The sequence below is a fragment of the Hylaeus anthracinus genome, unplaced genomic scaffold (genome assembly GCF_026225885.1).
Source record: "Hylaeus anthracinus isolate JK02 unplaced genomic scaffold, UHH_iyHylAnth1.0_haploid 11997, whole genome shotgun sequence".
Taxonomy (NCBI): domain Eukaryota; kingdom Metazoa; phylum Arthropoda; class Insecta; order Hymenoptera; family Colletidae; genus Hylaeus; species Hylaeus anthracinus.
Window position 1 is genome coordinate 7731918 of NW_026534344.1, and position 20070 is coordinate 7751987.

The 20070-nt window shown below is 31.0% G+C and overlaps 1 protein-coding gene across 2 annotated transcripts; it reads left to right on the forward strand.

Annotated features, from left to right (window-relative positions):
* The first annotated feature begins 1320 nt into the window (after positions 1-1320).
* LOC128889475 (calcium uptake protein 1 homolog, mitochondrial) lies at positions 1321-18185 on the forward strand. 2 transcript variants are annotated; one of them, XM_054147143.1, is made up of 11 exons: positions 1321-1839; positions 2802-2952; positions 8970-9129; positions 11577-11614; positions 12190-12304; positions 12450-12610; positions 14042-14158; positions 15145-15269; positions 16007-16134; positions 17012-17101; positions 17287-18185. In XM_054147143.1, the coding sequence occupies exons 1-11, from the start codon at positions 1613-1615 to the stop codon at positions 17439-17441; spliced, it is 1467 nt and encodes a 488-aa protein (XP_054003118.1). In that variant the 5' UTR covers positions 1321-1612; the 3' UTR covers positions 17442-18185. The 2 variants fall into 2 exon arrangements, with proteins under 2 accessions (XP_054003118.1, XP_054003117.1); XM_054147142.1 differs by lacking the exon at positions 8970-9129 and adding an exon at positions 4337-4496 and having other exon boundaries at positions 1322-1839; positions 17287-18183.
* Positions 18186-20070: the final 1885 nt, after the last annotated feature.

Consider the following 20070-nt stretch of genomic DNA (forward strand, 5'->3'; position numbering starts at 1 on the left):
ATAGTTATAAACAGTAAGTAATTTATACATTTTCTACATGGGAACATCATGAAATCATCTCGATTGGTTACTCGTTACCGAGTTTGATCATAAAATAGGAATTTTACAATAACAATAGTTATAAACATTTAAAAGGACCATAATTTATATCTACAGTACACGTCAATATGCACAAATATACACTTCCTTACTTCTGTATAAATTTGTTTATATTATACCTATTTAACTATGTGTAATTATGTATAACTATACTTTACAACCGCCGACTAAACAGTAAACACCGCTTGAAAAGTTATTCGATCCTTATCCGATAATTTCGGATAAAGATAAAAGTTAGAAAGTTATCCCACGCGGCGAGTGAAACTTCAGTTAAAGATACAAATACGAAAATAACCTACGGGTGAATATCTCTGGAGAGAAACCAGGCAACTCTAGCCATCGAATAAAGATACAAATGCGGAAAAGTATCTTAAGGTTAAAACTCTCGGGGAGAAGCCAGGTATCTCTAGCGGTCAGTTAAAGTTAAAAAGGGGAAAACTACCCAACGAGTGAAACTCTCTGCAGTTAAAGCAGGTATCTTTACCCATTCGATAAAGTTAAAAGTGCGAAAAGTATCTTACGATTGAAAGTTTCTGCAGATAAGGCAGGTATCTTTAATCTTCGGATAAAAATAATTTAAGTTATCTTTATCCTTTGAGTACATTTACCTCGAATACATTTTTTATCTGGCAGTCATCGAATAAAGATAAAATTATGTATTTTTATTCGACGAGTAATAGATAAAAAATTTTCATCTTTATTCGATATTTGAAATTTTTATTTAGATAAAGATTTTGCCCATCTCTGCAATTGGAACGCAACTTATATCATGATGTGTATTGTAGCGCGGCCAATTCGGAAAATTTCGTTTTTGGGAAACAGAAATGGGCAAAACCCTAGGTTTCGAATAAATCTCAAGTTTGTCGATGTGTTTGTCGCGTTTTCTCTTTTGAACATTTTCCAAAGAAAGAAACAAGACAAACACACCGGAAAACTTCAGATTTATTCGAAGCCTAGGGTTTTGCCCATCTCTGCCTGTGAGACAGAGGGATGCCCCGTTTTTTCACCTTAGGAAACCCTAACGAAATTCCGACCTAGCGACACAAAGTGAAAGAGAGCTATTGCTCTATATTGATAAGGTTTTTAATTGTCGAATAAATTATTATTTAAAACATAACCACCGGTGAACAGATAATTTCTGTGTTGAGCGTACCTTTATTTATAACGCGCGCCCCCATGTATTTGCTAACGTGAAGCCATCTAGCGAACGTATGAAATAACTATAAAGACGTCTATGGAAATAACGCCATTCCTTTTCTTCCTTCTATTGCTAATAAATGGTTTGCTGTAATTCAAATTGTCCATATCGATTGTAGCAAAAAAACATTGAAATTACAGTTAAATTTGTAATTCGAACGAAATGAAACAAGTGTGTAAAGATGTGGTGTTAAAAAAATGAATGTAAATTGAAGTTGTAATTTGTTGCCAAACTTAATTTTTAAGTAAATAATTTATTTAAATAATATAAATTAAGAAATATATTTTGTCCAAGTTCGTGTAGTATTTATTAAAAATGTTTATTGATAATCTAATGCGCGTTTTAAGTTTAAACATTTCGGGCAAAAGTGCTAAAGTGTTCAAGACAGTTTCAGTGATTCATAATAGTAATAGATTTCAATATCAAATTCCAAGGAGATTTACAAGTTTTTCTTATGGAAGAGAGAAACGCAAAGAGCGTTACTTATACTTGCCATTTTTCATCCCGATTTGTGCCGTAATAAGCTTCATTTATTGGACAAAGTAAGTTATTTATTATCATGCATTTATCGTTCACCATTTGAATAGTTTATCACAGAAAAAAAAAATAAATATATACAATAGATTTACTTTTTGTGAATCTGAAATTGTGGAGACCATATAATGCAAAATTATGACTATATATCAATGAAAACAATTATATTCCTTTTTAATGTTAGTGAAAAGGAATTTATAAATTAAGTATATAAAATCTTTTAAAATCAATGAAGAATCAGACTTGTGGATTTCACGAACACTGTAGGACTTGAATCGATCAGGTCATTCTTTATAATTTCTATTTTATTGTACAAGGTTCAATCGAATCAAATGGTTGTAGTATAACAATATTCTTCACATATACATTGTTAAAAGCAAAAACTAGATAATTACATGATACATGATAATTAATTGATATATTTCCAACCATAACTAACATGTTAAGCGCTCAAGTGGTGACACTCGGTTACCATCTAACTTGATATATTAACTCAAGAGATGACTCTCAGTCATCACTAAGTTTCAAAATGTTTATTTATGTTTAATTTCTATGAAACTTGAACTGTCAGTACAATCATTGCCTGTCACACATCTTTGTCTATCATACATCCTTTTTATTTAGATTACACATCAAATTATGTTAGGTGGTCAAAAAAGTTACGAAACATTCTATAATGTCGAAATTCAAAAGCAATATCATGCATTGATATGATAATTAATTTTGTTTTTATATGTTTGTTATACTCTATTAATGCTGGCCATTTCACAAGAAAACACATTCACATGACCTGACACTGCCCTTATAGTTTCCCATATCTCTATTTTTTTTTTTATAGTTTTATTGTTATCAATCTTGCTTGTACCTTTAATTACTTAGTAATTTTCCACTCTCTATGGTATCTTTTCCACTTCTATAAGCTAAAAATATGTGTCATAATTATCAACTTTTTTAATAAACTTTGTTTCAGTTTGAGAAAAAAATATTTATCTACTGTGAATGCAGCAGAAATTATGTCCGAAGAAGAGCATGATGATGATGAGAAAAATGATAGCTTGAGCCCTATGCAAGAAGATCAAAGCAAAAAGACAAAAGAAAAAGTCGGTTTTCGAGTTCAAAGGGTTAGTATCAAGATAATGCTTCTTTTTTACTTTATATTTAACTTTTATATTTATTAAAGTAATTAACTTTGAAACACTGTTTCCAAGCCTAAAATACGTCATTAAAGGTTATTTCTACTGTAGATACACAAAAGATATTAAATATTGAATAAAACTATTAAATAGATATTAAATTCATATTGACTAATCGCTTTACTATACAGAGTGAGTCATTTAAGATTTCTTCTTAAAATATTTTTATTACTTTTAAGGATACAAAGATATGTCTCAATAGGTATGTCTCAAGACATACAGTGAATGTCAATTAAAATCGTATACCTTTTCATAACACATTAAAATCGTACTTACTGACTGAAAACTGTATACTACCATAGAATCTAATGTTCTTTTATTTGATACGTTACAAAAATATTACAGAAATTATAGTAATGTTTAATCAATTAAATCAAATTTCCGATTACATAAGAAACTTAGCGATCAATAAACATCATACACAAGAAATTAGATATTATTAGATCTAACACAAAATCGAACACAAAATTCATGTTTCTCTTTTAGCATTTTCGCTTCTATTTTTAAGTATTTTTTATTTTCATGTGATTTAAGTTTGACAGATGTTTTGACGAGTCAATAAATTGTCATGAATTGTCGATACTTGTCATTACTTTGTTTGTACTAAATTAACGCAACTAAATGCTCATTCATGGAGAGCATTAGAATGAGGTAAAGAAAAAAAGGTAAACCTTTCGTTTACGGGAGGCAGCTCCGATGACTTAGACGTTGACATATAATATGTTTCAAGGTCAACCTCCTGAGTAACATCTAAGAGGTTTTAGCCGTCGCTCGTTTTCTATATCCTTCCCCTAAACATAAGATTTATCAAAAATATATTTAGAATGAATGATGCGACGTTTTCAGAATTAAATTATCCTACATTTTAATTATGAAATAGTATCAAAAATTTATCTATAGGACCGTTTGTATTAATTTTTCCATCTTTAAATACATAGTTTGATAGCAAGCATCCATTCATTATCAGTTGACCATATATTTTCTTATCGGTGCGTCTCTTAAAATTACTAAAATAATTTCATAATGATGGAACTTGATTGAATGATTTGGCTTCTCTAGGCTTAAATACATAAAGCTTTTGTCGGAAATTATTTTTAAAATCAAATCTTGTTTTTATTTTCTGGCAGAATTTTAATACAAACTCAAAATATTTTTGTCAAAAGAAATTTTTCACTGCGATTCCATAGACGAATCTTTAATATAACATTCTTATTTACATACGGATGTTTCAGAAAATAATAGAAGTTATTTTATGTTCATTAATTTTCTATTATTGGGGATTGGATGATATATTAGTAATAAATGATTGCAGATTACTGAGTATGAAAATCGTTTGAGAGCATATTCGACTCCCGACAAAATTTTTCGTTATTTTGCGACCGTTAAAGTGTCAAGCTTAGAAGGTACTGAAGTTTTCATGACACCTGATGATTTTCTCCGAGCCATTACTCCCGGCATGAAACAACCAGATGGTATTATTTTATTCATTTTTATGCTATATTTGTTTTTTGTCACCACTACGATCTGATTAACATTAATCTTTTGTTTAAGTTGAATTTAATTTTAATAGAAATTAATTTTTCTTGCATCCTGCTTAACATTATGACGAGTTTGACCGTTTGTTTGAACATTTAGTTGTTTATTGAACATACAATGCGATTCACGAAAATCTGAACAGTCGTGACATTCGACAAAGGTATAAAAGATGTTACAGCATGTGATTATTCGCGACTTTAAATTAGTATACAACGATATAATATTTCATATAATGAACGTTTCTTTATGCTGAACTATATGCTCGTCACTAATATGCTTGATATTAAATCACAATGTTGTTGGTTATTTGTATTTGTCACGAGAGATGTGTTAATATTTTCACTAATATCTTCTTTACATCTTTTCGTGTGAAGCACAGAAGTATGCGAAGTTATCCTTTTTCAACAAATTATAATTTTCGAACTAGGCTGCGAATGAAAATGAGTTTTCGCAGGTTGACAAATACCGAAGTACTAGACCAGGGGTGGCCAAGCTATAGCACACTATGTGGCAATTTTTTTCACAGAATCAGTTCCACCATACAATTCAAGCACCTTTTCTATCTTCTTATGTTCATGGTTAAGATAAAAAAAAAGGATAGGTGTAGGATCTTCATCGCTTAGGGGCGGAAAAGGAATAACTCAATCACGCAACTAAATTAATTAATTTACGCCAGTTCAAAACACACATCGTTATTGGATTACTAATCTACAATTGCCAGAAATGATATTTTGTCCGAAAGGGTGATCGTTGATGTGGACCTCGCTGATGGTGCTAAAATTCTAAACTGACAAAAAAATACTTCAAAAGAATACATAAACCCAAGAATGTATTGTGCCAGGGGTTGGTCACCCCTGTACTAGACAATAGCAATATACTACAGAGTGAAAGACATAAAAGTACCAAATAAAAATAATTTCAGTTTAAACAAAAATTTTGTTAAACATTCCAAAAAAAATTGTTTTAATTGTTTTCTCTTCTTTATGGAAGAATTTCCAAAAAGATAGAGAGATTTAAATTCACTGAATAAAAATTAATTTAAGCGGTTTGTTAATCGTATCGCGCAAACGAAGTAGCAAATCGTTGAAATCTAAGACAAAAGTGGCACAAAGACAGAACTACGATAAACGATACATGGATTCGCATTAGCAAGATTATGGGGACACCAGTACCAGAAATGTAAAGAAAAAGGATTCTTTATTAGCGTCATTTAGACATCACTTAAGGCGCCTGGCCACTCTGAGCGCTCGCCAGATGGGTACTATTTTCAAAAAAAAAATTAATTAAAAAATTAATCAAGTAATCGAAAAAATCTATTGCTATTCTTCAGATAATGTATCTAAACGTAGCGTGTACAAATTTCAGAGCAATCGGACCGCACGTTTACTTTTCTTTTGGGATTATCTCGAAACTACATTTTTCGAAATGGTACAACGTAAATCTCGTAAACTATCGGTCCGATTGCTCTGAAATGTGTACACACTGCTTTTAGATACATTATCTGAAGAGTAGCAATGGATTTTTGCGATTACTTGATTATTTTTTTTTTAGAGAAACAATCCTCCAGAAACAATCTAATATTTTTTTTTTCTTTTTCACATGCAATCTAAAGAATATAATGATGGCACAATCCACGCGCGTTTCGTGCTGAAGGCCTTCACCAAAATTTTCGAACAGCCGCCATTTTTTTTTTATTATTTCAAAAAATTTTTCATGTGTTCATTAAATCGTTCTTTAGTATGTGTCAAAACATACAAATATTTTTTTCTATACTTTCGCATTTATGAATTTTTTAAGAATAGTACCCATCTGGCGAGGGCTCATAGCGTGAAAATCATAGCTATATTCAAAATTTGTTTTTTCGAGAACAATTGAGTCAATAGAACTTTTTAATGGGATTTATTATACATAATATTTAAACAATATTTATTACAAATTAATTACTTGCTGCTGTATTTTCTAAGCTACATGCATATTATATACTATATGTATACGTACATATTTATGCAGTTAATTCAGTTTTTGTATTTCATACCAATGAGATAAAGTATTTACTACAGAGATATAAAATAAAAAAGCAGTAGAAAAGAGCATGAAAAATATTTGAAATATACTTAGATCGTTCGAATCGTTCAATTCTCTCAAACCGCTTGCTGCAATCCGAGTTACTCGGTTCTTTCGAGGCGCTCACTTCGGTCCGAGTTACTCAGTCCTTTCGAGCTATTCGCTTCGGTTCGAGCTACTCGAAAGTTTCGAGCCGCTCGTTGCTTTCGAGTACTCGGCTCGGATTGGTCATTCGATCCTGAGTAAAACTCAGCTCGCCTTTTTCGAGAACTCGAACAGCTCTACGTTTAAAATTTTTTTCATTCACGACCCCATTTATGATTGCGATCTTTTTCGCAACCCAAAAAATATAAAATAAAGATATATAAATATCTTGTGATGATTTATTGATTAAATAACAATATATATACATAAAAAGAATGTAGTTGTAGAATTTGTTTAAAAACATACAAAAATATGATATTAAAAATTGCACAAAATATTTAAAGATTGTATTTATTATAGTTACAAAAAATATACAGCCTATCTTTTATCAAAACTGCATTTTTTGAAATAACATATATAAAAGAGAATATTAAATATTTTACATTAAAATCTCGCGACCCCGAAATTTCCTCCATTTGGGGTCGCGACCCATAGTTTAAGAAGCCCTGTTCTAAAGAATATATTATCATTATTATTCAAAGTATAAGCTGGTTTTTATCCATGCAAGATTTATAGCTTGAGCAAAATCTTTGTTTTAAAAATATATTATTTATGCTGATATGTTCAATGTTTTATGGACACCTTCGTTCGTAAATTTTACAAAGACGTTATACCTTTTATTACGTATACGTCTGTTTTCTTGAATTCAATCTCATTGTCAGACCACTTCTGGCCATATCATAGTTTCGAACACAATTTCAGTTTTAATTGTTACAAGACAACACAAAATTACAAGAGCATCTCAGAGCATTATTTCTGAAATGCTTGCAGCTTTACAGAACAGTTTCTGGCCGAGGAAACAAAGCTACATACGTATTAGAATAAAAGCACTTTTACCTTTGTTAGTATTGTGGAAAAAATGAAACAGATCCATTTTTTTTTTAAACGTATTAAAGTCATCAATTCTTAAATATGTTCATAACTTTTCAATGAACCATTGTATTGTATCAGTTATATGTTAAATGTTTAAATTATAAGTAGCTCTAATTAAATTTAATAATTTTAACACGTTCGTTGCGAGTCGGAAAATAAGACTTCGGCATTGTTTAAATTTCAATTAACTAATTTTAATGTGGTTGGGTTCTTTTGACGTATAGACGTCAGAATTTGACGTGTAGAATTTCTTTCGAGAGGTAAATTTACTTCCTTCGACAAAGAGGAAATAGGACATTTATAATAACTTTGTGGAACAACATTACAAGAAATAAAAATTAACATATATTAACTTTTTTTGGAAACCAATACTAAAAAACATTCTAAAGATATTGTGAATAATACCAATGAATACAATCTTAATTACTCTATGGTTATCTATATGCAGAAATTTTATGATAAATTTATAGTATAATATCTTTATCATAACTCGATCGGTATGTATTTTATATCTAATTTAATTGTTTTATAACAAACACGTATACTTATATAATTCATAAATGAACTATAGTCTCTAGTGATGCGCACGAGACGAGATAAATCACGATCTCATCACGATCTCGTCTCGATTTCGAGATGGGATTCGAGATCGAGATTCCTTGTAACATATCGAGATCTGGATGAGTTCAAGATTATTTCAAATTCTCGTCGAGATCTCGACAAAATGTTTTGTTATATTGCGGATCGGCAACACATATGACGCTGTGATTGCTGCGCTAACAAACTATGCCACATTCAACAAGCTGGTTAAAATAAATTACTTAAACATTATGATAAATGTAAGTGGATCTATTGTATTTGCCTCGTGTTAGATCCGAGGCACAAAATTGAAAGTTTTAATGCCACAATCTGGGGGAAAGAAATGAAAGATCGGAGTGTTAACAAATTTGAAGACTTATATAAGAACAAATATTTTATTCCTTCAGATAGTTCTCTAAACCAGTGCTCGGAATTACTTGTACAATTCCTTGCGCAGTCAGTATTTTTTGTTTTCACAGATAATTAAAGTTATTAATATTATGTTTAGATCTATAAACATCTTCTATATATACATATAATAACAATAATATAAAATAGGTGAGATAAACTTACTTCATCCGATGGACGAGCGAAGTCTAAGGAGGCACATTTATTTCCTTCGCAACGAACATGTTAAAATACGATATTGTTGTCTCTAATTAAATACATAACAAATGTTTGCAATACAGATAATAGGATATGAAAATCGCATAAGGAATTATTCTACACCTGACAAAGTATTTCGATATTTTGCTACACTCCAAGTGATCAACAATGACATCCATGAAATCTTCATGACACCCGATGACTTCTTGAGATCCATAACGCCTGGTGTTAGACAACCAGATGGTAACATTTTTAAAAATGTAATATATATTGTGTGTATATATATACAGTCGATTCCACTTGATTGGGACACTTCGGGATCAGAACAATTTGCTCCCATTGAGCGGCTATCTTCTTTGACGTCTCGTGTAAAAAACGTCCTGAATTTCTTCTTAAATTCTTCAGTAAAACTGTATTTTAACAAATTCTACCTTAGATGTGTCTATAAATGGGAAATAGTTTCCCATATATAGAGATTTTAGATCAAACTCAGCAACAAGTGAAATTTTAATCTTTATTAAACAAACCAGTACAACACCAAGTACCAGTAATCCTGTTAAGTTTAAGTCAGCATTCTACTCGAATCGACAGTAGTACAGGTAGAATTTTATTATTATTATGTTTAGTTTATTGTAAGCCAGCGTATATTATACATCGTGCCCCTATATCGTATACGTATATGATAAATTTATTCTTTGTACTCTTATTCTGTCTTTACCCAACATTTACAAATATCTTTATAAATAAAAATCTATCTTACAAAACTTATGGAGCATCTTTTCGTTTAGTAATATGGCAATTCGCTGCACCAAGAGTACTTGGAAAAATGAGTGGATAGTATAACCAGGATATACTAAGCAGTCTAGTAGTAATTAAATTAATAGCAAGTTATTTTATTTAATTATGTTACGGCGCCGGCGTACACGCTCTTGTGAGACACACTGTAGCAGACTGGTTTCAAGTTCTATTCCAACTTATTTCTTATTTTTCATGATTATATACATCTCTCGAAGGGTTGATATCATTTATTCCGATTAAACGACACGGTAATCCAAGTAACCGAAGCTAATTTTGGATAGTTTTTTTTATTTCGCTATTTGAGATTTATCCTAAATAATCAGCTGGAGGAATTAACTAATGGTCAAACAACAGGCATCTTCTGTATGTATATATACGTATACATTGACTCACAAATTCGTCCACATGTGCCCAATGTCTTATCTCATGGTTATAGATATATTTTTCGTGTTAGACCTACAAAAGTTTCGCAAACATATGCATATTTTTTTTTTTAATCAATGATATTTTACATACTCTTGGACATAATTGGACAATAACAATAGATAAATAAACATTTAAAAAGAGCATAATTTATATCTACAGTACACGTCAATATGCACAAATATACACTTCCTTACTTCTGTATAAATTTGTTTATATTATATCTATTTAACTATGTGTAATTATGTATAACTATACTTTACAACCACCGACTAAACAGTAAACACCGCTTGAAAAGTTATTCGATCCTTATCCGATAATTTCGGATAAAGATAAAAGTTAGAAAGTTATCCCACGCGGCGAGTGAAACTTCAGTTAAAGATACAAATACGAAAATAACCTACGGGTGAATATCTCTGGAGAGAAACCAGGCAACTCTAGCCATCGAATAAAGATACAAATGCGGAAAAGTATCTTAGGGTTAAAACTCTCGGGGAGAAGCCAGGTATCTCTAGCGGTCAGTTAAAGTTAAAAAGGGGAAAACTACCCAACGAGTGAAACTCTCTGCAGTTAAAGCAGGTATCTTTACCCATTCGATAAAGTTAAAAGTGCGAAAAGTATCTTACGATTGAAAGTTTCTGCAGATAAGGCAGGTATCTTTAACCTTCGGATAAAAATAATTTAAGTTATCTTTATCCTTTGAGTACATTTACCTCGAATACATTTTTTATCTGGCAGTCATCGAATAAAGATAAAGTTATGTATCTTTATTCGATTTTCTATTTAAATAATTTTTTATCTAAATAATGCCCATCTCTGGTGAGCGCCCTAGTCCCTTTGCCCTGATCCCCTTCAGTTTCTCGACACTCGGAAATTTAATGTGGCACCACTGTACTATTCATTATGGAAAATGCCACTTGATTATTTTGCGAAGTATCGAATAGTATGAAATATTGATATACTCTATCAATATCCTTCGTGAAAGTATTATACAGGGTGTAGCAGGACGGGTGGTACAACCCAACAGGGGGTGATACTACATGTAAAAATAAGTCGAAAAAAAGGAATAACATTTTTTCGTTTGACGCTTCGTTTTCGAGAGAATCGAGTTTTAAAATTCCCACTGTTGGGTTGTACCACCCGTCCTGCTACACCCTGTATTTGTCGATACGAATAGGCTTTGATTTATATTCCACTATCTCGATATACATATTTTATCAAATGTGTTATCATCATGAATCAAAGTCCCCTGTTTACCCTGATAGTTAAACATACCACTAATGCCCTAAATTCGATAAATTTACAGTAATTTTTTTCGTTATTATAATAATTATCGTGATATACATCGTGTCACTGATCAAGGTACGGTTGTAATACAGAAAATCAAAAATTTTCGAAATTTTAGCCTTCCTCTTCTTTTATTTCAGATAAAAGTGTTCAGTATTTTTAATTTATATAATTATTTTTAGGACTTGGATTAGACAAGTATAAAAGATACGATCCAAAGGTGAGTTAACTATTGAGAACTCTTACTCTTATTCTAAATCTATTATTGTCCCCTGCTAGACTATTTGTTCTGCTTAACATTTTTGGATATCCCAAAAAAATCAAGTTCTACCATTTTCTTTGCTACATTCTTGTTTTTCTTTATTAAATTCATTCGAGAAAATAATTCGCGCGATATAGTGTTGAACTGCAGGAAATTGTGGAAAGATACTTATTTTTTTCGGATCTCGATCTTAGTCGTAGTTTTTCTTCGGATTTTGTTCAGATCATTTTTTTTAAGTAGTTATTGACACATTGTAAATAAACAATGCAAGACATATCGAGAATCTTGTAATGACATACATACACAATTACACATGTATACATATTTTGATGATAGTGATATATGTTGTAGTCCATATGAAACCTGATGGAAGGATGAAATCATTTTTTTCTAGTCTTACAATTGTTTAACAATACAAGCCGTTAAAAATATAATTCCTATTAAAGTACGAAATCATTAGGTCCATTTTAGAAAACTTTTTATATAATAGTCATACATAACATAATTAATATGTATAATAATCTTCTATACAGAATGTTCATACGAAATTAGAATTGGCTTTGGACGAAGACAGTATTTTTTATAAACTTGGGAGTGCTGGCTTAATCACTTTCTCTGATTATATATTTCTTCTTACCGTATTATCTAGTGAGTAATATTTATATAATTGTTTATTAATTTGCTGGCATAAGAGATATTTAATAAGACGAAGAAGCTTTATTTCTTTAATGGATTGTGATAGTATTAAAAAAATATTATGCACAATTTACATTTTACGTATTTCTTTTTATAGCTTCTAGAAGACATTTTGAAATTGCCTTCAGAATGTTCGATTTTAATGGTGATGGCGATGTGGACTCTGACGAATTTGGTAAAGTTGCTACCTTGATACGACAGCAAACTAGTATTGGAAGTCGACATCGCGATCATGTTACTACTGGTAATATGTTCAAGGTACTGAAGATTATTTTTATTTTTTTATTAGTTCAGATTTAGAGGGAGTATGATATTTACTACTTACTGCGATTCTAGTCACTATACTAACTGATTATATTAGGTTGGTGCAAAAATAATCTCGTTTTTTGTATTATTCAACTTAAGTATTTGATATTGCTTAATAATAAGATAAATTCTGGTTTTATTTTTTATGTTAAGATTGACAGAGAAGATGGTAAAAATTCGTAAAAAATAATTAACCCATAATATGATACAAACCTGGTTATAAGTCAATATATTTAAAAACCAAATTAGATTTTTTACATACAGGGTGTTTTATTTAAATTAGAATGACAAAATATCTCAAGAGCGAATGAATCTATAAAAAATATGCTTTTATAAAAATTATATGGTACAAAAGAGCATTAATTAAATTACATAGGCTAAATAATTTTGTTGTAAGTGGAGTCGTGGGGGAAATTTAACAAACAAATTATTTTTTTTAATGGAATATTATATATTCTTATTTCTAAGAATACTAAATAATAATTTATTTATTTATTGTTGCATCAGCTTGTAAGGCATTAGTGGCCACTGTGAATTACATTTTCTACACTTATGTCCATATGTGAGTCATAAATGATTTACACAGATAATTACTTATGTTTAGAAAACTAATTTCTTACATCCAGCAATAATTATAAATAATATTTAGAATTCACAATTTTTTTTTAGGGGGTTGTAGTGTCCTGTTAATTTCTTGTTTATATTTATTCGGATCTTTTTCCTTTGTAAATATGATATAATTTTTAATGTGTATTTCTTGTCTTCTAACATACGTTTAATTGTAATTTTTCGATTGTAGTATGTGCAGTATAGAGGATTTTTTTTTGTAATTAGATGGCTATGAGTTAGTCTTGCGTGACCTACAATGTATACAATAATTTCTTCCAAGAACGAATTTTATGATAATTATGATATTTGCGCGAACTTCCTTGTACCGTATAAATGTCTTTATTACACAAACTATACTATACAAAAAAGTCGCTTTCGTGTAGACAGCGCTTTAGAGATTAATCCGTGCAATTTTGTTTAGTACCGGTTCTGTAAGTTCTTTTAAGGTGTAACAGAAGCGGACAATTTAAACTTTTTCGAATCAAACTTTTGTTTTGATAACTTCCACAAGTCAATATTTTTGTTATACTCAAATACTATAGAAAACTAAAAACAACGAATTCTCTAATTAATGTTTTTTTTTTAAATCTAAAGTTGAACATTTCGTCGATAAAAGTTAAAGAATAAAAATTCTTTTTGATCAAATAATTGAAATATATTATTTGTCATGTAGTTATATGTATTTATCGATAGTCTTATTTACAATTACTGCATTTGACATTCTCGGTTTTATTATTGATAATTTAATTTATTGCATTCCATATACTCATATAGGGTGTTAATTCCGCATTAACTACATACTTCTTCGGGCCAAACATGAAAGGAAAGCTGACTATTGAGAAATTCTTGGAGTTTCAGCAGCAATTGCAAAAAGAAATACTCAGCCTGGAGGTAAGTTTAATTTAAATATTTAATTATTCACTAAAATCTATGAGTGCAGATTATTGAATAAAATTACTTTTTTTTACAAACATTATACGTATACTGCTCATGAAAATTAAATATTAATAATATATTAAGTTTATGGAATAGCATGCATCAATTTAAATAATTATTTTGCAATTTCGGTAACCTTATTTTATTAGTAAGTCTTATTTTACATAACCAAGTGATGTATGGATAATATGTAAGACAATCACGTTGAATTTCCTACTCATTATCCACGTAATAAATTGATATAATAAGAATTATCACTAGTAAGCGTAAATATGTAATTTTTATTTTTAATGGTATTATTTATAATATTAACAAGATATTAATAAGATATGCAATCGATACAGAGGCGCTTCTATAGTACAATAGTTTTCTTCGGGTGCTTATATCGGTTAAAGATGTAATAATGCTTTGTTGAGAGTGGGCCTTTGGGAGTTTATGCAGAAGATATTCGCCCGTCTATTAATTTCAGGGCTATAGTTTTTGAAATTTTTAAAAATCCTTTGAGATACGTTTAAGTATCACTTATTACTAAAGACTGCAACATACTCAAATTTGTACAAAATCCGAGGTGCTGTTTCATTTAGTGTCCGATTTCGCGTAGGATGACTTATAAGACAGTATACTAAAGTTCGGTATGGTTAAACCTTCAATTCTGATCTGATCGGCAGAGAGATCAGACGTTTCATTGATTCGTGTAAAAAGAAAAAGCATTATCACTACGTTTGCTTTAAAGCGTTATAATAAAATCGTATTAAATGAGTGTGATAATAAAATAAAAATTATTGTAAGAAGGTGTGGTAGCTTGACCGATGGGACGTTAAGTTAAGACCTTCAGTTATTCCTTTATAAATAGTACTAATTAATATTTAAAATGATCATCACCAATTGTTTTAAAAGTCATACAAAAAGAGATATAATTAAATGTAACAAAATTGTTACAGTTCGAGAGAAGAAATCCCGATGAGAATGGTAAAATAACAGAAGTAGATTTCACAGAATTATTGTTAGCATACGCTGGATACCCTGCCAAGAAAAAAGAAAGAATTTTAAAGACCATAAAGAAACGGTGAGTAGCTGCGTGTATATCATTAAAGGGTCTAAACAATTTTTTGATATTAATTAATTAAGTGGGTAAAAAAGTTCTAAGCTTTAATTTGCAAAATTTAATCTACGAAATATTCCTCGTTTGTTTCGATGACATTTTGCCATCTTCTGGATAGCTTGGGAATATCTTGATGAGAAAAGTTTATCGATGTCGAGATGATGAAGTTGTCAATGCAGTTTTGTATATCTTCAAGCATCCTGAAATATATACTAGCCATAATCTGTGTTATACGATCCGTGCAGAAGAAGTTTCCAACCTAACGTCATAAAGCAGGATCACTTTACGGCGTCCTTGTCCAGTAAATGGTCTCTTTTCTTTTAACACATCATTCAACTCTTGGTCAACTCTTGTTTTGCACGATTGTAACAATTGTTAAGGCAACACACATTTCCAATGCAAAGCAAAATTTCTACATTTAGCGTTATTATAAAGAATATACTTTTCACCGTCCGTAGCGATTTCGTGCAGATAATCTTTTTTCAGTGGTTTCAGCAGCATTTTTTTTCAAACGAAACTGCATAACATTTTAAACATGTGAATGTCGACGTTTCACAACAGCAAAAAAGCAGGAATATAAAATAAATTTTAATAATAGTTTCAGTTATATAAAATCTACTGCTCAGAACTTTGTTGCTCTTCTAATAGTATGATATATATATATATATATAACTACTCAGTACAGAACTGTGTATTTTCAGTTTCAAAGAGAGTCCAAAGGGAATAACCAAGGATGATTATTTGAAGTTTTTCCACTTTTTAAACAATATTAACGACGTGGACACTGCACTGACATTCTATCATATCGCGGGAGCGTCGATTGATCAAGGTTTTCAAAATTATTACTAATGATATTACTAATATCAAAATTTAGTCTTTTTTACTAGTTTAAATGCACTTCATTCGCTGTGTAATTTTTACACATTTCAAACGCTAGTGATGAAAGTATGAAGGGGGTAGGCCACATTCGAATTTTTCATAAATCGAAATAATTTTTATTTGCTTAAACGCTGTATTAAAGTTTCACAAACATGTCAAAATATTATAGGCCGCACAAATCTCTAAAAGCTTCGATTCTATCGCAGTGTTACATTCGGCCCTGCCAAAGAGTGCCCTTTTCATTAATTGCAGGCACAGACTCTGCGAAATTATTGGAAACGCACTCGATTCGCGATTCGGAAACTATTTCTTGTAATCCGAATGACACAAACTAAGTATGAACAATCTTTTCATCGTCTTACAAACGACACAATGCTCGACAATGTTGTAGGTTATTCTATTATTCCTTATAAATATTATTCCTCGTGTTAAATTATTCCTTATATTCCTTCGAATAATTACACGATATTTTGAGAAACATGATAAACGGTTTATTTGACCGGCGTCTCCGGCCAATTTTTATGCTGCCGCCATTTTGTTAGAAATTACTAAGAAAAAATTTTTCTTTTGTAATTCGTTTACAACTTAACATACTCTTATTTACAGAATTTCGATTGACCCTTTTATTTCTCTGAAGCATATTCCTAAAATGTGTCTATTTGCACCTGTTCTACAGTGGCCTACCCCGTTAACTTACTTGCATTCTCTATATGAAAGAAACTCGTTAAGATTGATTGATGGTCAGATTTGTCTTTTTCTAGTTAGTGCCAAACAATTATTACCACAACATTTTATAGATAAACTTATACTCATTAAAATTATTTCAGCTACGCTAAAACACGTGGCAAAAACTGTGGCGCACGTTGATTTGGCTGATCACGTTATACAAGTTGTTTACACAATTTTTGACGAAAACAGTAAGTATTCGAATACTGTTTAAAATTTTACCGACATCGTATTTATTTTGGGTAATTGCTAACATCACTAATGTCTTCCATACACAACGGATATATTTTAAAAAGATAACCACATCCTGTATTATTATATTGTATATTCTAGAAAAATAATACAATTATTGAATCTTTTTTATTTAAACTTCTAGTGGATGGACAGTTAAGTAACAAAGAATTTGTTGCTGTAATGAAGAACAGAGTTTTAAGAGGACTAGAGAAACCAAAGGATACTGGTTTTGTAAAACTGATAGAATCAATGGCAAAGTGCATAAAAAGCAGTTATAGCGTGTCTTTTGATAATTAAAATAAACGAAATTCAAATTAATAGCAGCCTTTGCCTCTATAACGTGTTTGAATAACCAAACAGAATTAATTTTCCAATTATCTAATTTGAAATACCTGTGTATGATTATGCTATGAGTAAAGATACATGCAACAACAAACACGATTCTTCTTAATACAATCCTAAATAAACACACACACACACACACACACAATATATAAATATTATGTGTATATATTGTGATGTTGCGAAGCTCTATAGCAAAACGTCGAATTTGTAATTAATTATATTATGACTAGGCAGTTTTCTCACTTTTCGATTAGCATTGTCCGTTTTTCTAAAACTTGATTTTTAATACACTCATTTAATAAGTTTTTTTTCATATAGCATTTCATTAATCCTGATAACTTGTATTGTTTTCTTGCCGTTAAACGTATTTTTATCATTTCTCAAAAGCGAAATTGCAAAGTCGGGTTTTTTTTGTGATTTATTTGGTAATTCTCCTTTTCGTCCTCGACTTTTTCGTGTATTTGACGTAATTGTTTTACTTTTTTGGAGTTTTTTATGGGGATTCTGACTCTACCAAACGAAGGCTCAGATATCACTGAAAACACCGAAGACCTTAGATTATCGACGTTTCTTATTTGCCTTCAGAAAAATAACCCCTTTGCAGTTGGTTTCCCTTCAGTTTCGCAAGCTATATGTTTATCGTAATAATGGAGAGCATGACGACACTATTTACGTATTTATATTTTTGTGAGAAACAATACACATCTTACGATCCGCAGTTCTACCTTATTGTATGTATTCTGATTTGCATTGTAAACTCTGGTACCAAGTAGTATTTTGTGTAAAATCAAATATGTCAAATATTTCTATGGAAAGGGGAACATAAGTGTTTAAACAGCGCAAGTCAACGTTCTCGTGTCAGGGTTCTTACGGTCATTATATGCATTTAACATTGATTGTAGATTTCTATTTTATCTCAGAAACGACGTAAGAAGTGATTGTATCGTAGGCAAATTATGCAGGGTGTCCCAGCCTAAGTGATACGGAGCTCAAACTCCGAAACTATCGGTCAAATGCAACATTTCAAATATGGAAATTGGATGCTAAAATGGGACTCATGTTTTAGCGAGAAGAAATTTTTGTTAACTTTGTTATTTAACGAGATATGATGGTCAAGTTTCGTTTTTCAAATGGAACTATTTATTCTTTTTGATACCATGCGGTAACATGGTATCAAAGTTCCGTACCACTTAGGCTGGGACACCCTGTATAATAACATTGCAGTGTTAACAGTTCGGAATAACATTTATTCTATACATACTATACATACTATACATACTATACATACTCCTTCTAATCGTATCTTTCTGGAGGATCGGAAAACAACAATTTTAAGATTTTGACATTATTCATATGATTTCTACTGATGAAGCATGTTGTACGCCGAGTAAGCCGTCTTCATTATCTAAAATGATAAGCTAATTAACTTGCAGTGTGGATCATTTCATGCTTAATGTGTTAGATTTGCAATATACGTTAAAGAATTTGATACATTTAAATTATAATGTAGTTCACTTTAGTTACTAATTTTTATTCTCTAGACTACGAATTATACTGACACTTGCAGGGCCAATTTATTTACTTTGATTTCAACTTGTATAAATGGTAAAATTCAGTCCTTATTGTTAAGTGGAAACACTTGATAATTTTGAAAACATTTGTAGCTCAAGAAGGAGTCAACCTCGTCATTCTTTATATTCTTTAATTCATGCAACTGTTGAAACAGGCGGATAATAGTTGTGATAATAAAATCTGACAGGGCAAATTTTATCTGATTACATTACATTCCTTGACTTGTTCGAGCAACCCCATTCAGTCTAACTAATTTGAAAATTATGTTTGTCAAAGCTTTTCAGAAGTAGAGAGAGATCCTACTCTATTAAAACAATACGAACAATACGAATAGTTTTGTAGTGTCCCCTGGGCGTGTGTAAAGTTACATGAGCGTGGGTTGATGCGAAGGGGTTACTTCACCCCCCCCCCTAAAGGGGAGGGTGTAGAAAAACGCCTCTTTGAAACAGACCAGGGATGACGGAAGGGGTTGAAAAATTCAAAAAAACCTTTGGGGCGACTCTCCTTGATGCTCTCTACAAAATGCACCCCTTGAAATCCCTCTCGGACAAACCAACCCCCTCTAAAATCCACAATTTTTGGACGACGATGAATTAACTCCTTCGCATCAACCCTCGCCAATGCAACTTTGCACACACCCAGAAGACACTTGAAGACACTTGATTCCTCACGGAGTTTCAGCGAAATCGGTTGAAAACTCTCATAGTTACGACGGTTTGAAAAAGTGTCCCCTAAGTATTGCAAGTCAGCGTACTTCGAAGCTCTTGTCTCAAGTGAAAATATACGCTTAACTGATTAAATTTGAAGGTTTCACTTGAAGAGATTTAACAATAGACTACACTAATTAGACATTGAGTGAATACAAACATCTTTTGACCTCTCATATTTAAAAGGCTGGCCTACTCAACGTCAATAGCAGTTGAAATCATAATTAGTTCGTACTAACTGTCATAAAAGAATTAAGGTTCATCGAGAAGATTTGAGCGCTTGAAAATTCGATGGGAGACGT